The 18730-nt window shown below is 43.3% G+C and overlaps 2 protein-coding genes across 2 annotated transcripts in view; one reads left to right on the top strand and one right to left on the bottom strand.

The window, feature by feature from the left end:
- The window catches only part of LOC123755719 (intraflagellar transport protein 81 homolog), a 192451-nt gene extending 181959 nt beyond the window's left edge, over nucleotides 1–10492 (bottom strand). The window contains exons 1-2 of the mRNA XM_045738459.2: nucleotides 10226–10492; nucleotides 534–686 (exon numbers count right to left, since the gene is read on the bottom strand). Of these exons, the coding sequence (XP_045594415.2) occupies nucleotides 534–641 (108 nt within the window). The 5' untranslated portion in view covers nucleotides 642–686; nucleotides 10226–10492. The remainder of the gene's footprint in view (nucleotides 1–533; nucleotides 687–10225) is intronic.
- Nucleotides 10493–13198: 2706 nt separating this feature from the next.
- mRpL43 (mitochondrial ribosomal protein L43) overlaps nucleotides 13199–18730 on the top strand; it is a 44744-nt gene continuing 39212 nt past the window's right edge. Inside the window, exon 1 of the mRNA XM_045738461.2 lies at nucleotides 13199–13411. Coding sequence (XP_045594417.1) covers nucleotides 13269–13411 — 143 coding nt within the window. The 5' untranslated portion in view covers nucleotides 13199–13268. The remainder of the gene's footprint in view (nucleotides 13412–18730) is intronic.

Raw genomic sequence — 18730 nt, 5'->3', positions numbered from 1 at the left:
TATCGTCCTCAAGAGGTAGACCGACAGTGTTTCTGTCGCCTGTGGGACTTTTATAGTGTGCCTCATAATACTGTAATATAAAATCCTAAAGATTTTATGTAGATGTCATTCGACACTACAGACCTCTAGTAATTATTTGCCATATTGAAAGAATTCCGAATTAGTTGCCTTCCTAAGCACTAGTTAAAAAACTAGCATCACGTCAAGTGCATCACCATCCATTTACTGACAACTATGGTAGGTACCATTGATGCTATGCATAATTTCAAGGACTTTCAAGGACTTAGATGATATTTGTGATAAGAGAAATCTATTATAAACAGTATACTATACTTGAAAATTAATTCTCAGAATTTGATGTTTTCTATATTACTTAACCTTGCTACATTTAAAATAAAATTATTATAAATTTTTCTCTGACATAAATGTTTTATGATATAGAAGGAAAAAATTATTTGGGCAATCATTTTTATGCGCTCCAGAAAATCAACCTAAAAAAGGGTGTAATTTGATACTTAAATTACTGTACTCACCTGCAACAAAAGCTCACCACTGAGAGCATCAAAAGATATAAGATTGTAGTTGCGGTTGTATGGCTCTTTGTTGAGCTCAGAGACGATAAACTTGATATCCTCACTCATAATTAGTAATTACACACTGAACTGGTAACTGTCAGCTGAATATTCCTGTCAAATAAATGGATAAGAAATTAATTAAAAAAAACAGCGTTGAAAGTAATGAAACGCCATTTTCTAGGTAAGCCCCGAAGGCTCCCTGGAGCTATCGGGCTAAAATATGACACAGTATATTAGACTAGGGCAATAGTCAATTAAGTTCAGCCTACCAGAGACCACGAGCCAGAACCTGGCTCCCCCCTCAGAGAGGCACAGGAAGCAATGACTGCTGGAAATACCACCGTGGTTGGGGGCTTTCCTAGTCTGCCATCGACTGGGGTTAGGCACCCAGAAAGGTAGGCATAACAAAACAGACCCCACATAGTAAGAAAATTGCAACCAAAAACTGAACAGAGTGGCAGAACTCCCTCAATTCCCAGGAAAATAAGCAAACGTTGTGCCTCGCTGCCGTGCAGCTCATCCGCACAGCCCTCTCCTCCCTGGGAAGAGGGAGAGTCTCGGACCCCCCACGCCAGCTTTCAACACACACTGTCCAGCTTTTCATATAAAAGGTAACAAGCGAATAAGACCGACAAACCATCTCAATGAAAGTAGCCACAACACTATTTACCAGGATGATTTTTTAGCAAAAGGAGGAGAAGAATGGCTAAAAATGTCCCGACTCTACCACCAATTCGGTCAAATGCTAGAGAGGACGCAAACACAGTGGCCTCCTTGCCAGAGCCTCAGATATTAACACCAAGTAAAGCATCCAGCACTTCCACAAACATAACATCATTTTTATTTGCCAACATTCAGGGTATAAAAACATGCAAATGTAACAAAGTGCACTTCATAGATGGGCTCTTACATGAGGCAAATGCAGTGTTTGCAGCCATAACGGAAACTCACATCAAGGATTACCATGATGGTGAAATATGGATTTCGAAGTACAATCTTTTCAGATGTGACAGGAAACACAGGCTACAGGGTGGGGTCAGCCTGTACATCAAAGACACATTCATCTGTACTGAGCTGCTAAACACCATAAACGATATGGTGGAAGTGCTAATAATCAAAATAGAGATCTTAAATGTAGTTATTGTCCTTGTGTACAAGTCACTGGAGGCAAATCATCAGCAGTTTAAAGACCAACTAATGAAAATAGAGCACTGCTTGGAAAACCTCACAAATCCAGCCCCAAACATCATCCTGCTTTGGGACTTCAACCTACAGCACCTGAAATGGAAGACCATAGCTGATACAGTTGTATCAGAGAGAATTCCAGGAAGTAGCCTAAATGAACAGGCACATGCAAATGGCCTGCTATAGATGTGCGACAGGTTTGCCTTAAACCAGCAAATAGTAGAACCAACTAGGAAGGAGAACACGCTGGACCTCATTTTCACTAATAATGATGAATTGATCAAGAACAGAATGATTACAAATACCTGTTACTCAGATCACAACTTAATTGAAGTTCTGACAAGCATGGGGAATAGACCTTCAAAACCAGAATCTGGGACCTGGGACCTGGGACCTTCAAAACCTGGGAATCTGGGACCACTGGGAATCGGGACCTGCAGTCCCGATTCCCAGTGGAGGAGATTTCAGCAAATTCAACTTCAATAATAAACAGATAAACTGGAAGCAAATAAACCAAGACTTCACAGAAATAAGCTGGGAAGAACAGCTAGAAAATGCAAACCTGAACCAGTGCCTGGAAAAAATAAGCTCAGCAGCACTAGAAATATGTTCAAACCGCATACCCCCTAAGAAAAAAGAGCAAGAGATGCAGATTGGAACGGGAACGTCGTTCCCTTTATAGGCGAAGAAAACGAATCGCGGAACAACTTGAGAGTCGCACCCTATCTCAAGAATGGCGAAGAAGGTTAAGTAGAGAAATAGAAACAATTGAACTAAAGCTACAAGAATCATACAAAACCCAGGAGAGACAAAGAGAGCAAAAGGCCATCACTGAAATAGAGAGAAATCCGAAATATTTTTTCTCCTATGCAAAATCAAGATCAAAAACCACATCTAGTATCGGGCCCCTGCGAAAGGGAGATGGAACTTTCACTGATGACAACAAAGAAATGAGCGAAATACTGAGGAATCAGTATGACTGTTTTCAGCGAACCACTAAACACACTGAAGATTGATAACCCAAATGAATTTTTCATGGATATGATACCAACATCAAATCCTATACCAGATGTCACCCTATCCCCACTGGATTTTGAAGAAGCCATAAACAGTATGCCTATGCATTCTGCACCAGGCCCTGACTCTTGGAACTCCATATTCATCAAGAACTGTAAAAAATGCTATCGCAGGCCCTTCGCATTCTTTGGAGACAAAGCCTAGATACAGTACTGGCATTATCCCTGACATATTAAAAACAGCAGAGATAGCACCGCTCTATAAAGGAGGAAATAAGGCAGAGGCAAAAAATTACAGACCGATAGCACTAACATCGCACATCATAAAAATCTTTGACAAAGTTCTAAGAAGTAAGATCACAAAATACATGGAATCACAGCATCTCCCTAACCCCGGACAACATGGTTTCAGAACAGGGCGCTCTTGCCTATCACAGTTGCTGGACCACTATGACATGGCACTAGATGCCATGGAAGACAAACAAAACGCTGATGTAATTTACACAGATTTCGCAAAAGCCTTTGACAAATGTGACCACGGTGTTATTGCACATAAAATGCGTTCAAAAGGAATTACCGGAAAAATAGGCCGATGGATCTACAATTTCCTGACTAATAGAACCCAATGTGTAATAGTCAACAAAACAAAATCCGGACCATCAACCGTAAAGAGCTCAGTCCCCCAGGGTACTGTGCTTGCTCCAGTACTTTTTCTCATCCTCATATCGGACATAGACAAGGACACAACCTATAGTACTGTATCATCCTTTGCAGATGACACTAGGATTTTTATGAGAGTAGACAACATAGAGGACACAGCAAACCTCCAATCAGATGTCAATCAGGTCTTTCTATGGGCTACAGAAAATAACATGGTGTTTAACGAAGATAAGTTCCAGCTCATGCGCTACGGAAAAAATGAAAATATGAAAACGGAAACCACGTACAAAACTCAGTCAAATCATAACATAGAACGGAAAGGCAATGTAAAGGATTTGGGTGTACTTATGTAGGAAGACCTTACATTTAAAGAACACAATAAAGTAGCCGTCACAACTGCAAGAAAAATGACAGATTGGATAACAAGAACCTTTCACACTAGAGATGCTATACCGATGATGATACTTTTCAAGACGCTTGTGCTCTCTAGAGTGGAATACTGCTGCACAATGACAGCCCCTTTCAAAGCTGGAGAAATAGCTGACCTGGAGAGCGTGCAGAGATCTTTTACTCCTAGAATCCACTCAGTATAACATCTAAACTATTGGGACCGACTAAAGAGCCTAAATCTGTATTCTCTTGAGTGCAGGCGGGAGAGATACATAATAATTTACACATGGAAAATAGTAGAGGCGCTGGTCCCAAACCTGCACACAGAAATAACAGCACATGAGACCAGAAGGCATGGCAGGATGTGCAGAACACCCCCATTGAAGAGCAGAGGTGCAACAGGTACTCTTGAGAGAGAACTCTATCAACATCAGAGACTCAAGACTGTTCAACACGCTTCCGCTACACATAAGGGGTATAACTGGCTGACCCAGTGTTCAAGAGAGAACTTGACAAACACCTCCAAAGGATACCTGATCAACCAGGCTGTGACTCATACGTCAGGCTTCGAGCAGCCGCGTCCAACAGCCTGGTTGACCAGTCCAGCAACCAGGAGGCCTGGTCGACGACCGGGCCGCGGGGGTCGCTAAGCCCAGGAATCACCTCAAGGTAACCTCAAGGTAACCTCAAGGTAGGTACCCAGCAACTTCAGTTAGTTGGCTAATGTGATCCGGAGTGGACGTCAGCTCTGGCCTTGGTTTCCTGGCTGTGTTTTGCCTTAGTGGTGTCCTCTGTTGTTCATGGTATGGTGGCCAGGTGTACTTAAGTGTACCGGGGCTGCATGCACTTAGGGCAGCCTTCTCTAAGTGCCCTGTGAGAACTGCCCTTGGGTGTCAGGGTTCTCTTCCCCGATGCTTTTGTAACGTCATTTCCATAGTGGTTTTTGCTGCTCTGCATTTACCCCACCCTTGAGACCAGCTGGGGTTTCGTGGCCCTTATTTAGCCTTGAGGAGGGAGTGGTATTGTTGCTGGGTGTGGTGTTAAGGTGTTGAGCAGCCTGCTTATCCATGCAGTGGCCAGTTTCTGTTTCCTCTGGGGATATTGTACTTTAGCAAGGTTTTTCTTTTACTTTTTGTTTTGTTTGCCTGGTGGGGGTCTGCCTGGTGTGGCTATAGGATCCCTTATAATATTTTGGAGGCCCTCTTCTAGGTCTCCATGATTGTAAACATCGCAGGGGTTTCAGTGCTTTGATCTCCTTGTTAGCTTTGGTTTTAACCCATTAGCAACACCTTGCTCAGGCTTCCCATAGCAGTCAGCCTACGGGCCCTGGAAAACCCTGTCGGGGCTAGGTGGACCTATGGATGCTGACCAGACCACACACTAGAAATTGAAGGGACGACGACGTTTCGGTCCGTCCTGGACCATTCTCAAGTCGATCGATCGATCGACTTGAGAATGGTCCAGGACGGACCGAAACGTCGTCGTCCCTTCAATTTCTAGTGTGTGGTCTGGTCAACATACTTCAGCCACGTTATTGTGACTCATCGCCTGCCTATGGATGCGTCTTCCGAATTCCAGCTCACCTCATGTGAGCTTGAAGGTTGCTGTGTGCCTTTGTCTCAGGATGACAGTCACCGCTTTTGCCTCTGTCATGCTGCCTGTTGGATCAATGACACCTTTGACCCAGAGTCTTGCGAGTCATATTCTCTGCATGTTCTCTAGTTTACCCATTCTGATAACATTGACATTCAGGTGGCATCCTCTTTGCATGTTAAGTTTAGGTTGCTGCAACGCACTCTATTGGTTGCCCACCCGGATTCCCAGAGGATGCCCCATTTTGGTTATAAGGGCTCGGACTTGGGGGGGGGGGGCGTTAATGCTTCGACTTTGGTTCCGACCATGCTCCCTGGTCCTTCCCCTGTTGGTCACCCCCCTTTTTCCCATCCCCCTGCTTCCAGTTCCCAAACGTCTGAGGGTTTTGGAGTCAGAGCAAGGTTTAGTTGGTAATGAAACTCGGGCAGCTTTGGGAGCTGCCACATTCGGGTCAGGGACAGAGGCATTCATGCCGGTTCCTCCTGCTGAGACTTCTGGGTCCCACCAGCAGGCTCCCTTCTTTTCTGCCTTTTCCCTGGACTCTGCCTTTTCTTTAGAGGAATAGAGCATGGAGGACTGCTCTGCCCCGGGTCCAGATTTGGGGGATCCCGGAGATGGAAAGGAGTTGGGCCCCAGACCCAACTTGGGTGGTGATGCCCTCTCTATGGGGCTTCTTGTTGCAGGAGGGGGGGGGGGGGTGGGAAGGGGTTTTCTTACCCACCTTCCCTGTATGAATATGATTTGGGATCAGCTTCTCCCCGGGTTCAGTTCCAGGTTCCCTTGGGCTCCTTGACTCCTTCCTTCCAAAGGGTTTCTGCCTCTCGTATATCACCTAAGGAGGTTTGGGAGGCAGTTGTTGCATACCTCCTGCAAGACCCAGATTCTGCCTCTGTTATGAATCCATCCTCCTTTGAGCTCGGTTCTTCTTCTCCATATTGGGTGCATTTGGAGGTTCTGAAGTCTTCCTAGCTGGCACTGTCCATTCTTTTCATTGGGGAGCATGGCATGGGTTCTGTCAGACCTTACCATTCTACAGGTTTACCTGGGGCCGAATTTGAGCACCTTAATGCATGCTTGTTCGTCCCTGTGCTTCTTCTGGATGTTGGCCTTGTGCAGCTGCATATGCAGATTCCCTCCCTTTCAGCATCTTTGGTTGCAGAGGACTTGCACACCCATGGGCATTTGGCTTTGGTCTTGTGCTTCTTTTCCTTTCTCGAACTGTCCTCGGACTGGCTTAAGGAGGATGTGGGGGCGTTCAGTGCCGGGCCTTCGTCTGGAGAACTGACTTCAGCAGCTATGGCATCGGCCACACTGTTGAAGCTGTTTGTGCAGATTCTCAAGGAGGCAGTGTCTTTGTTCTTTGCTTCTTGCCTCGCATGCCGGCAGGCTGTGCTCTCACTCTCATTTTTAATCTGCTTGGGCTTTGGCTCTTAGGTTTTCGTCGCCATATTGTCCGTTGCTGTTTGCGTAGACTGCTGTCATCCAGTTTCTGCAGGCAGCTTTGCCTAGTTTTCATTCTATGTTGGACTTGTTGGTTCTCCAGGGTGGCCATTCTCGGCCTTCTTAGAAGGGTCATGACAGGGCTCAGGGTTCCGTAGGTCGAGGTGGGCCATTGGTGCCAGCTTCTGAACCGGCGTTTAATTCAGAGCCAGCATCGTCTGGTCGGCGTGATGATCACTCTACTCATCGGCCGGCTTATCGTAAGGGTTGTCGGCCCTTTCGCAGTTCGTCGCATTGACGGGGCGAGGAGGAGGCTCGCGATGTTTGCTCATGCCTGGTCCCACGATTCGTGGGTGTTTTGGGTTGTCTCCTCCAGCCTGTGGTGGCGTTGAGCAGCTCCTCCTCCTTTGGAGAGCTCGAGGCTGGCGGGGCAGGCTTCTTCCCCTGCGCTTCATCAAGTCATCTTGGAGTGAGTGCGCTTGGGCGTGGTCAAAATGACCCTGTCCCTCAGGTAGGTTCCCGCCTGTTTCCAGTGCCGAAACGGGACTGTGAGGATCTGTAGTTCATTCTGGACTTGTCCCGTCTGAACCCTTGGATTCCTTGCCCCTCGTTCGTATGACCACTCTGTCTCAGGTCTGGCTTCTATTGGAGCCGAGTACCTGGTGCCCCTGGACCTCAGGGACATATTGGCACATTCCCATACATCCAGGGTTCAGGGACTGGTTAGGTTTCGTGGTAGGGCATCAGGCTTACCGCTTTCGTTGCTTCCTTTTGGCTTGAATCTGGCGCCTCGCGTATTCACATATCTTACCTGGGTTGTGGTAACCCGTCTGCATTTGCAAGGGGTTCAGGTTCTGGTTCTGGTTCTGGCCTACCTCGATGACTCGCTGATATGAGCTCCCAGCCAGTCTGCTTGTCTGCTCGCCAGAGATGTGGTTCTTTTCCAGCTCACCAGGTTCGGGTTCCTGGTGAACTGGCGTAAGTGCCATCTGGTTCTGTCTCAGGTTCGGACCTAGCTGGGTCTTGTTTATGAAGTTTCCCGGTTTTCTTTCCGACATTTTCTCTCTCTTCGTTAGTTGTCTTCTATTTCTGATCAGGTTGTCTTTCCTTTCTTGGCTTTTTCAGGACCATCATTTGATGCCGAACATTGTTGTCTGGTATTGTATGGCACTAGCGAAGGGGGCTCCAGCTTGCGTTTGGGGTGAATGTCATTTCTGCCTCGTTCTGTAAGCTTTCTTGTGCTTTGTTTCACCTCTGGCCTGCTTATGCATTGCCCGAGCCATCCTAGTTCTTGGACAGGGTTTTCAACTATCTCTCTTCTCGGTTCGTGGTAGCCCCTTCGGTTCAAGATTGTTTTTCTACAGCTCTCTTTCTGTTGGTATTGGCCTCTGTGGGTGGGCTTGGTGAGCTTCATGCTCTCCTCTGGTGCAGGATTTTCTGCTCTTTCGGTCCTGGTACTCGGTTTGTTTGATTGCAGCCTCCTCCTTTTTCTGGCGAAGAATGACACAGCTGCTTTCCGGAGGGGTCCTTGGGTCATTGATGCTTGGTTGGTCAGGCCGGGGATGCATCATGTGTTGTGTCTAGTTACGGCTCGTCACCGTTACCTGCGTGTGTCTGTTTCTGTGGCCGGGGATACGCTTTGGGTTGAGCCGGCTTTCCTAGTTCCTTGTTCCAGGGCTCTGGTCTCCCAGGTCATCTGCAGGATTATAAAGTCTAGCCAGCCTGCGGTCTATCCTTGTACTCATGACATTCGGAAGTTTGCTGCTTTGGCTGCCATCTTCAGCAACATGTCTTTGGCCGATATTTAGGTGCAAGATTTTTTTTTAGGTCAAACTGGGTCCTGGCCACCCATTATTTGGTCAACATTCCTGGTCCTGGATGTTCTGGATATTTGGGTCGCAGGTTGCAGCCAGTTGTTTCGCCTTCATGTGGCTGGCACTTCCCGGGCAAGTCCCTCTTTTCCTTATCTTTTGTTATGTAGCTACAGGTAGCCGGAGGGGCTCCTCACAGAAAACCAGCATTGATGTAATAAAATGCTGTTTTCTGGGTGAGCCCCGTTGGCTCCCTGGCACCCTCCCTCCCTCCAGTCGGCAGTTTTCGCATTTTTATTATAGTTAGCCTTCGAACTGGAGTTGCTGGGTAGGTGGTGCGGGGGATCCTTGACCTGCGCGGTCAAGCGGCACAGCAGCAAGGTGTGACATTTGCTTCTTTCCTTGGGAATTGAAGGAGTTCTGTCTCTCTGTTCGGTTTTCGGTTGCAATTTTTATACAATGTGAAGTCTGTTTTGTTATGCCTACCTTTCTGGGTGCCTAACTCCAGTCAATGGCTTATAAGGAAAAACCCTCCACTCCTGTGGCACTCCTACGGTTAACCACTGCACTGCGCACCTGGTTTTGGCAAAACTTCACAGTGCAATTATCAAGGACATATTTTTGCTGTTTTTATAAATGTTCAGGTAAAGTTAATGTCAAAATGTTTCCAAACTCAACCATCTTTATTTCAAAACACAGAGTGATGAAATCATTAAAAAAAACATTAAAATATAGCCTAATTAAAAAAATAGCACAACTCTCAGAGCACCTTAGGGTGCTCTGTGCAGTACAGTGGTTAATGGTAGAATGGGAGAGGTTACATCATTGATAGCTACATACTTGTGTCTGTCACTAAGATTGGATAGAATATAGTTCAGGGCAAGGCCTCAGATTCCATAATGAAGTTTATGTAAGAGGCAGTTATGGTTAACAGTATCAAAGGCCTTTCTTAGGTCAATGAAGAGTCCAATCGGAAACTCATTTTTGTCAAGGACCGAGTCGATTATATCAAGCAGACTAATAATTGCATCGTTGGTACTCTTTTGGGGGTAGAAGCCAAACTGACAGGGACTTAATATGTTGAATTTTATGAGGTAGGAGTAGAGCTGTTTGTAAATAATTTTTTCAAATATTTTTCATAATATAGGTAGATTTGATATTGGTCTGTAATTGTTATGTCTGCCGGATTGCCTCCTTTATGAACTGGCATTACTCATGTTTTTTTAAGGATATCAGGAGAAGGTATGACACTAGAGAGATTTGTTGAACAGCAAAGCTATGGGGTGGTGCAAGGCCATGGGAGGCACTCTTGAATACCATAGATGGTATTTCACTAATGACTAACATTTATTACAGTCACTAATGTAATAACATTTAAATACACCATACATTACACTTTGTAATCATTGTGCATCATTGGTGTTCTGTTCCCAATGAACTGCTGCTAACCCGGTAGGTATGGCACCCAAAATAAACTAAAGTTTATGGGATAACAATGTGGTGGTAAAGATATTTAACAAATATCACTAAAGATAATTAACAAAATATTACTAACTTGATCACTAGTGTTGTTGGTATGAAGGACAGCGACGGGACGTGTGTGCTCTGCTAGTCCAAATTTGTGGAGAAGATTATGGAGTGTACAGCCTCGGTGTCCACTGCTGCAGGAGTCGGTGGCAGTAGGTAGTTCTTGATAGTAGGTGCAGTGTGCATGAAGAGTGGTGGCGGGACTGACGGGGGCGGGGAGTCTCGCCTCAACTCTCCTCAAAGAATGTTGTTGTTGATGCTGGTTGTCATGGTGACCGTGACGTCACCTCACCGCCATTTTCAAACATGTTGAAATTTACAAATACAAATACAAATATTTATTCAGGTAAAGTACATACATACAAGGTAAGATACAAACGTTGATGGATTTATAGATAGAGCTAGTACATACAATGCCTAAAGCCACTATTACGCAAAGCGTTTCCGCCAGGAAAAACACTAAGACTAAAACTTAGTACTAATTGAGATTAAAGTATAAATTGTGGTGAGAAAAAATAAGAAAAAATGGAAAAAAGGAAGGGAACATGGCAGAAAAAAAGCAAACATACAATTTGGTCAACAAACAGCATTGTTTAAAATAGTAGACATGGGTTGACATTTTGAGGGTGAGGTAGGTTACACTGAGTTAATTAGGTAGTATCTTAAACTGGTTGGGAGAGGTACAGTCTTTAGCGAGACAGAGAGATAGACTGACACAGAGGATGGCAGAAACGAGGAGAGGCAGAGACAGAGGGACAGAGGGACAGGAGCAGAGGGACAGGGACAGACGGACAGGGACGGGGGAACAGAGGGGGGCAGTGGGACAGAGAGGGACAGGGACAGAGACAGAGGGACAAGAACAGAGGGATAGAGACAGAGGGACAGGAATAGAGGGACAGAGACAGAGGGACAGGAATAGAGGGACAGAGACAGAGGGACAGGAACAGAGGGACAGGAACAGAGACAGAGGGACAGGGTCAGAGAGGGGGACCGGGGGACAGAGGGAGGACAGGGGGACAGAGAGGGGGCAGGGGGACAGAGGAGGGACAGGGGACACATAAGTACACACCACATTAGTACGTACACACCACATAAGTACGTACCACATAAGTACGTGTGTGTAACACACACGTACTTATGTGGTACGTATGTACTACATAGTTGTAAGGCGTTTGCTGAATTAGAAAAGTCGGCTAATAGTTCACCCTTAACGACACAATTAACTCATTACATAAAAAATACGTGGCTGTGCAACAGTGTGTGGGCATTGGGGAACTGGTGTGCATTTAGACGACTGGTGAGGACCAACAATGACGTAGAAGGATGGCACCAGCGTCTGAATCAAAGGGCAGTGAGGGACAACTTGGCTTTATATATTTTAATCCCCTTACAATACCGTGAGGCGTGCCTGGTAACCTTGCAATACCAACTGGTTTCTGATCAAAAGCTAAAGTCCAGTCGCCGCAGGGGCAATAAAGAGAAACAGGAGCATATGTGGAAGCTTTGGGACCGTTACGAGGAAAAACAGATAAGCACCTCACAGTTCCTCAAGGAATGTTCGCGTTTTATCCCAGGAAGTGCCTGAACTAGAATTAGAAAACAGCAGTCTGTTTACTGGTTGTTATTTAACTTAAGTTAGTTGTAATTGATAATGTAAAAATAGCCACTGAGAACTGATGAGTTGGCCAAGACTATTGCTCGTAAAGAGGGAATTGATTACCAACTTGGACTGCCTTTGAGCAGCCTGAGGGCAGCAATATCCCAGGAACATCAACTAAATTTCGGAGACTTGAGGCAAAGATAAATTCACACCAGTTACTCCATCTATCATCATTCTATTATGCAAAAAGAACCGCACGTCTATGGGTCTTCCAATAATGTTAGCAGACTTCTAGATGTTACCACTGCTAGGCTTAGGCTCGGCTACAAGTACCTCTGGGAGTTTGTAACATCTGCTGATGTAGATTTGACTAAATGTAAACTCTGTCAGCAGAACTATTCGCATACTTTGCGTCATTATATAATGGAATGTGAAAAAATCGCGGAATTTAGAGATAACACCATCAATAGTGTCCAAGAAATGTGTAAGTACTTCATTCATAATGATGTGCTGCTCGAAATCTTAGCGAAGTATCCAAAATTTGCTTACTGTAGGTAATGCATGCACATGACTGTAAAGCTGCCGCCCAGTTGGGTGGGTGTGGAGCAAGACTAGTAACTGTGTGACTCACCATAGATGTAAAGTGCCTTGTATAGTGACTGCTGTGAGCCTTTTGTTGATCACTTGTGACACAAAGATTATTGATGTGTGTAGGTGATTAGATATGTATGTGTATGTATATATGTATACGTATATATATATATATGTACATGTATGTATGAGAGTGTGTACATGTATATATAATATTAATAATTTTGTAACTAGCGTTACAAATTGTTATTTGCTTAGCTAAACGAACTAGAGGGTTCAGTTCCTGATCCGATTATGTGCCTCTGTAATCCTTTACACCACCGCCCACGGGATGGGTATGGGGTGCATAATAAAGAAAGAAATTGAATTGAATTGGTCTGATTAAGACTTTATGACCATATAATCTATGTTTTGCTCCACTACTTACTGGTTGAGTATGGGGTGCATAACAAATAATAGCCTCCTTCGGGGGTGCCTTGTTTCTAAACGTGTTAGTCTTAAATCCTTTAATCTCAAATCTTGCTACAATGTACCTCTTAATATATGTTATGTACTCTCGCAACCCAATGAGGGTTGCCTTCTTGTATATAAATAAATAGATTTCAACTGTAAGGGGATATGGTTTGCACCTTGTTATTCTAATAATGGATAAATAATTCTAATAATGGAAGCGCTAATTATATGAACAAGTGCCATGTATTTATTCAGATGAGAACAACAGCGAACACAAACCAGCGCATATACGAACGGAATGGTTTGTATGTACAAACTTCTCAGTGAACGAAGTTGTTTCTAGCCCGGTATCCGAAATTGCAGTATACGACTTGACCAGTCCCCGTTGTGATCCGAAGGTGCAGTCGACGCCTTGACCAGTCCCACTATGACTTCCCGCACCTGGAACTCCTTCTGGGGCTCCACCTTCGTTAAGGCTCCACTACGGAACGGCGTGGGCCGGTATGTCCAGCAGCTGCAGAGGATCACCTTCAAGTTCTGCAAGAGCAGCGGCAGCAGCCAAGGCACCAGGTGACCTCTCGCCCGCCGGGGCCCACTCTTCCCCCTCCCTCTATCACACTATACTATCTAACATTAATATGTCAAATATCACACACACACACACACATTATATATATAATTAATGTGTGTTAACGTTAGGTTAGGATAGAATAGTTTCGTTTAATGAGATGAAATGACTTAGAATGGTACTTCACCCCTAAACTGGCCACTTCGTTCATAAAGTGGCCCATTCATCCATGAATTCTCACCACAACAATATTATTTTGTAGTCTACAACTTGGTACACATTATTTAACATTGTGGATTATATGATTATCTAAGGGTGCATTATGAACGATGTGAGTGTGCGGTAAAACATTGACAACAGCCATTCTACGTTGCTGTCCTTTTAAAATGATTATCCTTAACCTAACCTAACAATATGTAGATTGTGGAGGATTGATATACAGTACACACTTGTTTTCATAGTTTTAAATATAAGGGATTTTTTTTTAGCTGCTGCTGAGTTTTAATCTCTCCTCTTTCTCATCTACATTAATGACCTTCCAAATGCCTCCCAACACTTCAAACCAATTCTATTTGCTGACGACACAACCTTCATTTACTCCAGTCCTGACCCCCTTGCTCTAAATGCCACAGTAAATACTGAGCTAAATAAAGTCCATCTTTGGCTAACTGCCAACAAACTCACCCTTAACATTGACAAAACTTTCTATATTCTGTTTGGCAAAAAATCCTCTAATCAAATAAATCTCAAAATAAACAATACCCAAATTTGTAACAAATTAGATGGCAAATTCCTTGGCGTTCTCATTGACCACAAGCTGAATTTCCAGGGACACATTCTAAATATATCAAAAAAAGTTTCAAAAACTGTTGGCATTCTTTCTAAGATCAGATATTATGTACCTTGCCCTGCCCTGGTGACACTCTATTACTCCCTTATCTATCCATATCTCAACTATGGTATTTGTGCTTGGGGTTCTACTACCCAAAATCATTTACGTCCTCTAATTACTCAACACAAAGCTGCTATTAGGACAATATCCAACTCTGGCCCCAGACATCACTCGGTACCCCTACTCAAATCTCTGAATATGTTAGACATTAAGTCACTGCACATTCTCTCATGTGTATTATACATATATAAAACGCTAAACTGTAATGCCAATCCTGACCTCAAAAGCTTCATAGAAGGTTGTAACAGAACCCATGAGCACCACACCAGAAATACAGTTTTGATATTCCTAGAGTACGACTTAATCAAACTAGAAATGCTCTACAAATCAAGGGACCCAGATTGTGGAATGACCTTCCCAACCATGTTAAAGACTGTACCTCTCTCAACCAGTTTAAGATAAAAACAAAGCTCTACCTAATAAATTCCCTGTAACCTACCTTACCCCTCTAATGTCATCCAATGTCTGTTTTTTTTAAAGAGCGCTGTTTGTCGACAGAATTGTATTTGTGCTGCTTTTTCAGCTATGTTTTCATTCCATGTTTTCATTTTACCCTTTATGCTCAATTAGTATTAAGCTTTAGTCATTTAAGTTTTTTATGCCCGAAACGCTTTGCGTAATAGTGGCTTTAGGCATTGTATGTACTAGCCCTAACTATAAATCCATCACTCTTTGTAAAATCTCTTTTATGTATGTACCTTACCTAAATAAACATTTTTATTTTTTTTTTATTTTTTGAATGTCAACTTCAGTAATCTTGTAGATTATCAAAGATTTATTATAATCTTTGCTAACAAGGACCTTCAAGACCTCCTGGTGGAGGTCTTGAACTCTCGGGCAACAGCCAGCTCCCAGGTCAGTCGTGTTGCTAATATCTGGACATATAGCTGATGTTTTATAATGTACCTTTTGTTGTTTTATTTCTGTGTTGTCCTACAGTTTAGGGACTACATCCATCTGAATATATTAAACACCTACTAGAGTGCTCATCAGTTTGCCAATTATCACATGTCCCACTGCTTCTCAGCTAAGTGCCGGCTATCATTTGGACTTTGTTCTTTGGGGAACCATTTGCTTGTGTATCATTTTTTTTTTATTATTTGCTTCATATGTAATTACCTAAGTGTAATTACCTAAGTGTAGTTAAAGGATGAGAGCTATGCTCGTGGTGTCCCGTCTTCCCAGCACTCTTTGTCATATAACGCTTTGAAACTACTGACGGTCTTGGCCTCCACCACCTTCTCACTTAACTTGTTCCAACCGTCTACCACTCTATTTGCGAAGGTGAATTTTCTTATATTTCTTCGGCATCTGTGTTTAGCTAGTTTAAATCTATGACCTCTTGTTCTTGAAGTGCCAGGTCTCAGGAATCCTTCCCTGTCGATTTTATCAATTCCTGTTACTATTTTGTACGTAGTGATCATATCACCTCTTTTTCTTCTGTCTTCTAGTTTTGGCATGTTTAATGCTTCCAACCTCTCCTCGTAGCTCTTGCCCTTCAGTTCTGGGAGCCACTTCGTAGCATGTCTTTGCACCTTTTCCAGCTTGTTGATGTGCTTCTTAAGATATGGGCACCACACAACAACTGCATATTCTAGCTTTGGCCTAACAAAAGTCATGAACAATTTCTTTAGTATATTGCCATCCATGTATTTAAATGCAATTCTGAAGTTAGAAAGCATCGCATAGGCTCCTTGCACAATATTCTTTATGTGGTCCTCAGGTGATAGTTTTCTATCTAGAACCACCCCTAGATCTTTTTCTTTATCAGAATTCTTTAAAGATTTCTCACATAATATATAGGTTGTATGGGGTCTATGTTCTCCTATTCCACATTCCATAACATGACATTTATTAACATTAAATTCCATTTGCCAGGTGGTGCTCCATATACTTATTTTGTCCAGGTCTTCTTGAAGGGCATGACAATCATCTAAATTTCTTATCCTTCCTATTATCTTAGCATCATCAGCAAACATGTTCATATAATTCTGTATACCAACTGGTAGATCATTTATGTACACAATAAACATCACTGGTGCAAGAACTGAACCCTGTGGTACTCCACTTGTGACATTTCTCCATTCCGATACATTGCCTCTGATTACTGCCCTCATTTTTCTATCAGTCAGAAAATTTTTCATCCATGATAGAAGCTTACCTGTCACCCCTCCAATATTTTCCAGTTTCCAGAACAACCTCTTATGTGGAACTCTGTCGAAAGCCTTTTTTAGGTCCAGATAGATGCAGTCAACCCAGCCATCTCTTTCCTGTAATATCTCTGTGGCCCGATCATAGAAACTGAGTAAATTCGATACACAGGATCTTCCTGATCGAAAACCATACTGTCTGTCTGATATTATATCATTTCTCTCCAGGTGTTCTACCCATTTAGTTTTGATTAGCTTTTCCAATACTTTCACTATTACACTTGTCAATGATACAGGTCTATAATTGAGGGGGTCTTCCCTGCTGCCACTTTTGTAGATTGGAACTATGTTAGCCTGTTTCCACACGTCTGCTACGATTCCTGTACACAGGGATGCCTGAAAGATCAGGTGAAGTGGAATGCTGAGCTCAGATGCACATTCTCTCAGAACCCATGGTGAAACGCCATCTGGGCCAGCTGCTTTGTTCCTCCCGAGCTCCTTTAGCATATTTTCCACTTCATCTCTAGACACCTCTATCCGCTCTATGTTGTTCTCTGGAATTCTTATTGTGTCTGGTTCTCTGAAGATTTCATTTTGTACAAACACACTTTGGAACTTTTCATTTAATGTTTCACACATTTCCTTTTCATTTTCCGTGAATCTGTTTCCCATTTTCAACCTCTGGATATTATCCTTTACCTGCAATTTGTTGTTTATGAATTTGTAGAATTGGCCCGGTTCTGTTTTACATTTATCTGCTATCCCTTTTTCAAAATTTCTTTCTGCCTCTCTCCTTACTGCTGTATAGTTGTTTCTCGCATCTTTGTATCGCTGGTATGTTTGGGGGTTTGGCCTCTTCCTATACTGATTCCATTTTTGTGTCTTTTGGTCTCTTGCCCTCTCACAATTTCTGTCGAACCAATCCTGTTTTCTGGTCCTGCATCTCTGTTTTGGTATGAATGTTTGTGTGCCTTCCTCGTATAGTTTTAAAAATTTGGCATACATTTCATTTACTTCCCTGCCTAGCAACAATTCTGTCCAATTACACTCATTAAAAAAATTTCGAAGTTCCCCATAGTTGCCTCTCTTTAAATCGAGTTTATCAACTGTTTCAATGTCCCCATTTTCTTCTAGATGATATCTTAAAGCATATTTAATGTCTAACAGGACGTGATCACTCTTTCCCAAGGGAGGAAGGTACTGGATGTCAAAAATCTCTTCTTTCCTGGTGAATACTAGATCCAGTACTGATGGTACATCTCCTTCCCTCATTCTTGTGGCTTGCTTTATGTGTTGATACAAGAATGTCTCCAGAATGAGGTTCACAAATCTGCATGTCCAAAAGTCCTCCGTTCTTGCTTCATAGGCCTCCCAGTCTATTGCTCTAAAGTTGAAGTCCCCCAGTATCAACAGTCGTGATTTATCTTTATCTGCTTGTACAATAATATCTCTCATGACCATTATGAGGCCCTCTCGTTTGTCATCCAGTTCTTCCTTTGTCCACGTGTTGCTTGCTGGTGGGCTGTAGGTATTTACAATTATCAGGTTATCATCCTGATTCCAGACCTGCAATGCCATTATGTCAATATCTCGAGGGTTTTCAAATATTAACTCTTTTACCTTCAGGTGTTTTTTCACCAGTACAGCCACTCCTCCTCCCTTCCTAGTTTTCCTGTCACGTCTCCAAACTGAGTAGCCTCTTGGGAATATGACTTCATTTATTATATTTCCTTCAAGTTTCGTTTCTGATAATGCAACAATATCTGGGACCCTAAGCTGGATTATATCTTGCAACTCCAAAGTTTTTGACCTCATTCCATCTATGTTGGTATATACAATTTTCAGGAACATGTTCCCTTTTCCTTTGCTCTTTACTCCCCCTTCATATATGTGTGTGTGTGTGTGTGTGTGTGTGTGTGTGTTTATGGATGCCTCGGCTCTGTGTTGGGGTTTCATTACTAGTATTCACGAGGCCTCACAGGGTTGGTACTCGAGGCTGTTCCATCAGATACTCAATATGGTGCACGAATTTACGGCTATGTGGCAAACCCTGCAGAGGATTTGTTTTTTTCCAGACTCCTTTCTCTGGCTCCATTCCACTTCTTCCTGATGGTTCATTCTCTGAACTGCAGGGTTAACTTTGTAGATTCTTTGTGTGTCTCAACTTGTGCATTCTCTGGGTTTGGTACTCTGCGCATTTCATGTATGGGGTGTGTCCA

Source organism: Procambarus clarkii, chromosome 43 (assembly GCF_040958095.1).
Source record: "Procambarus clarkii isolate CNS0578487 chromosome 43, FALCON_Pclarkii_2.0, whole genome shotgun sequence".
NCBI lineage: Eukaryota > Metazoa > Arthropoda > Malacostraca > Decapoda > Cambaridae > Procambarus > Procambarus clarkii.
This window is presented reverse-complemented; position numbering and strand designations above follow the sequence as displayed.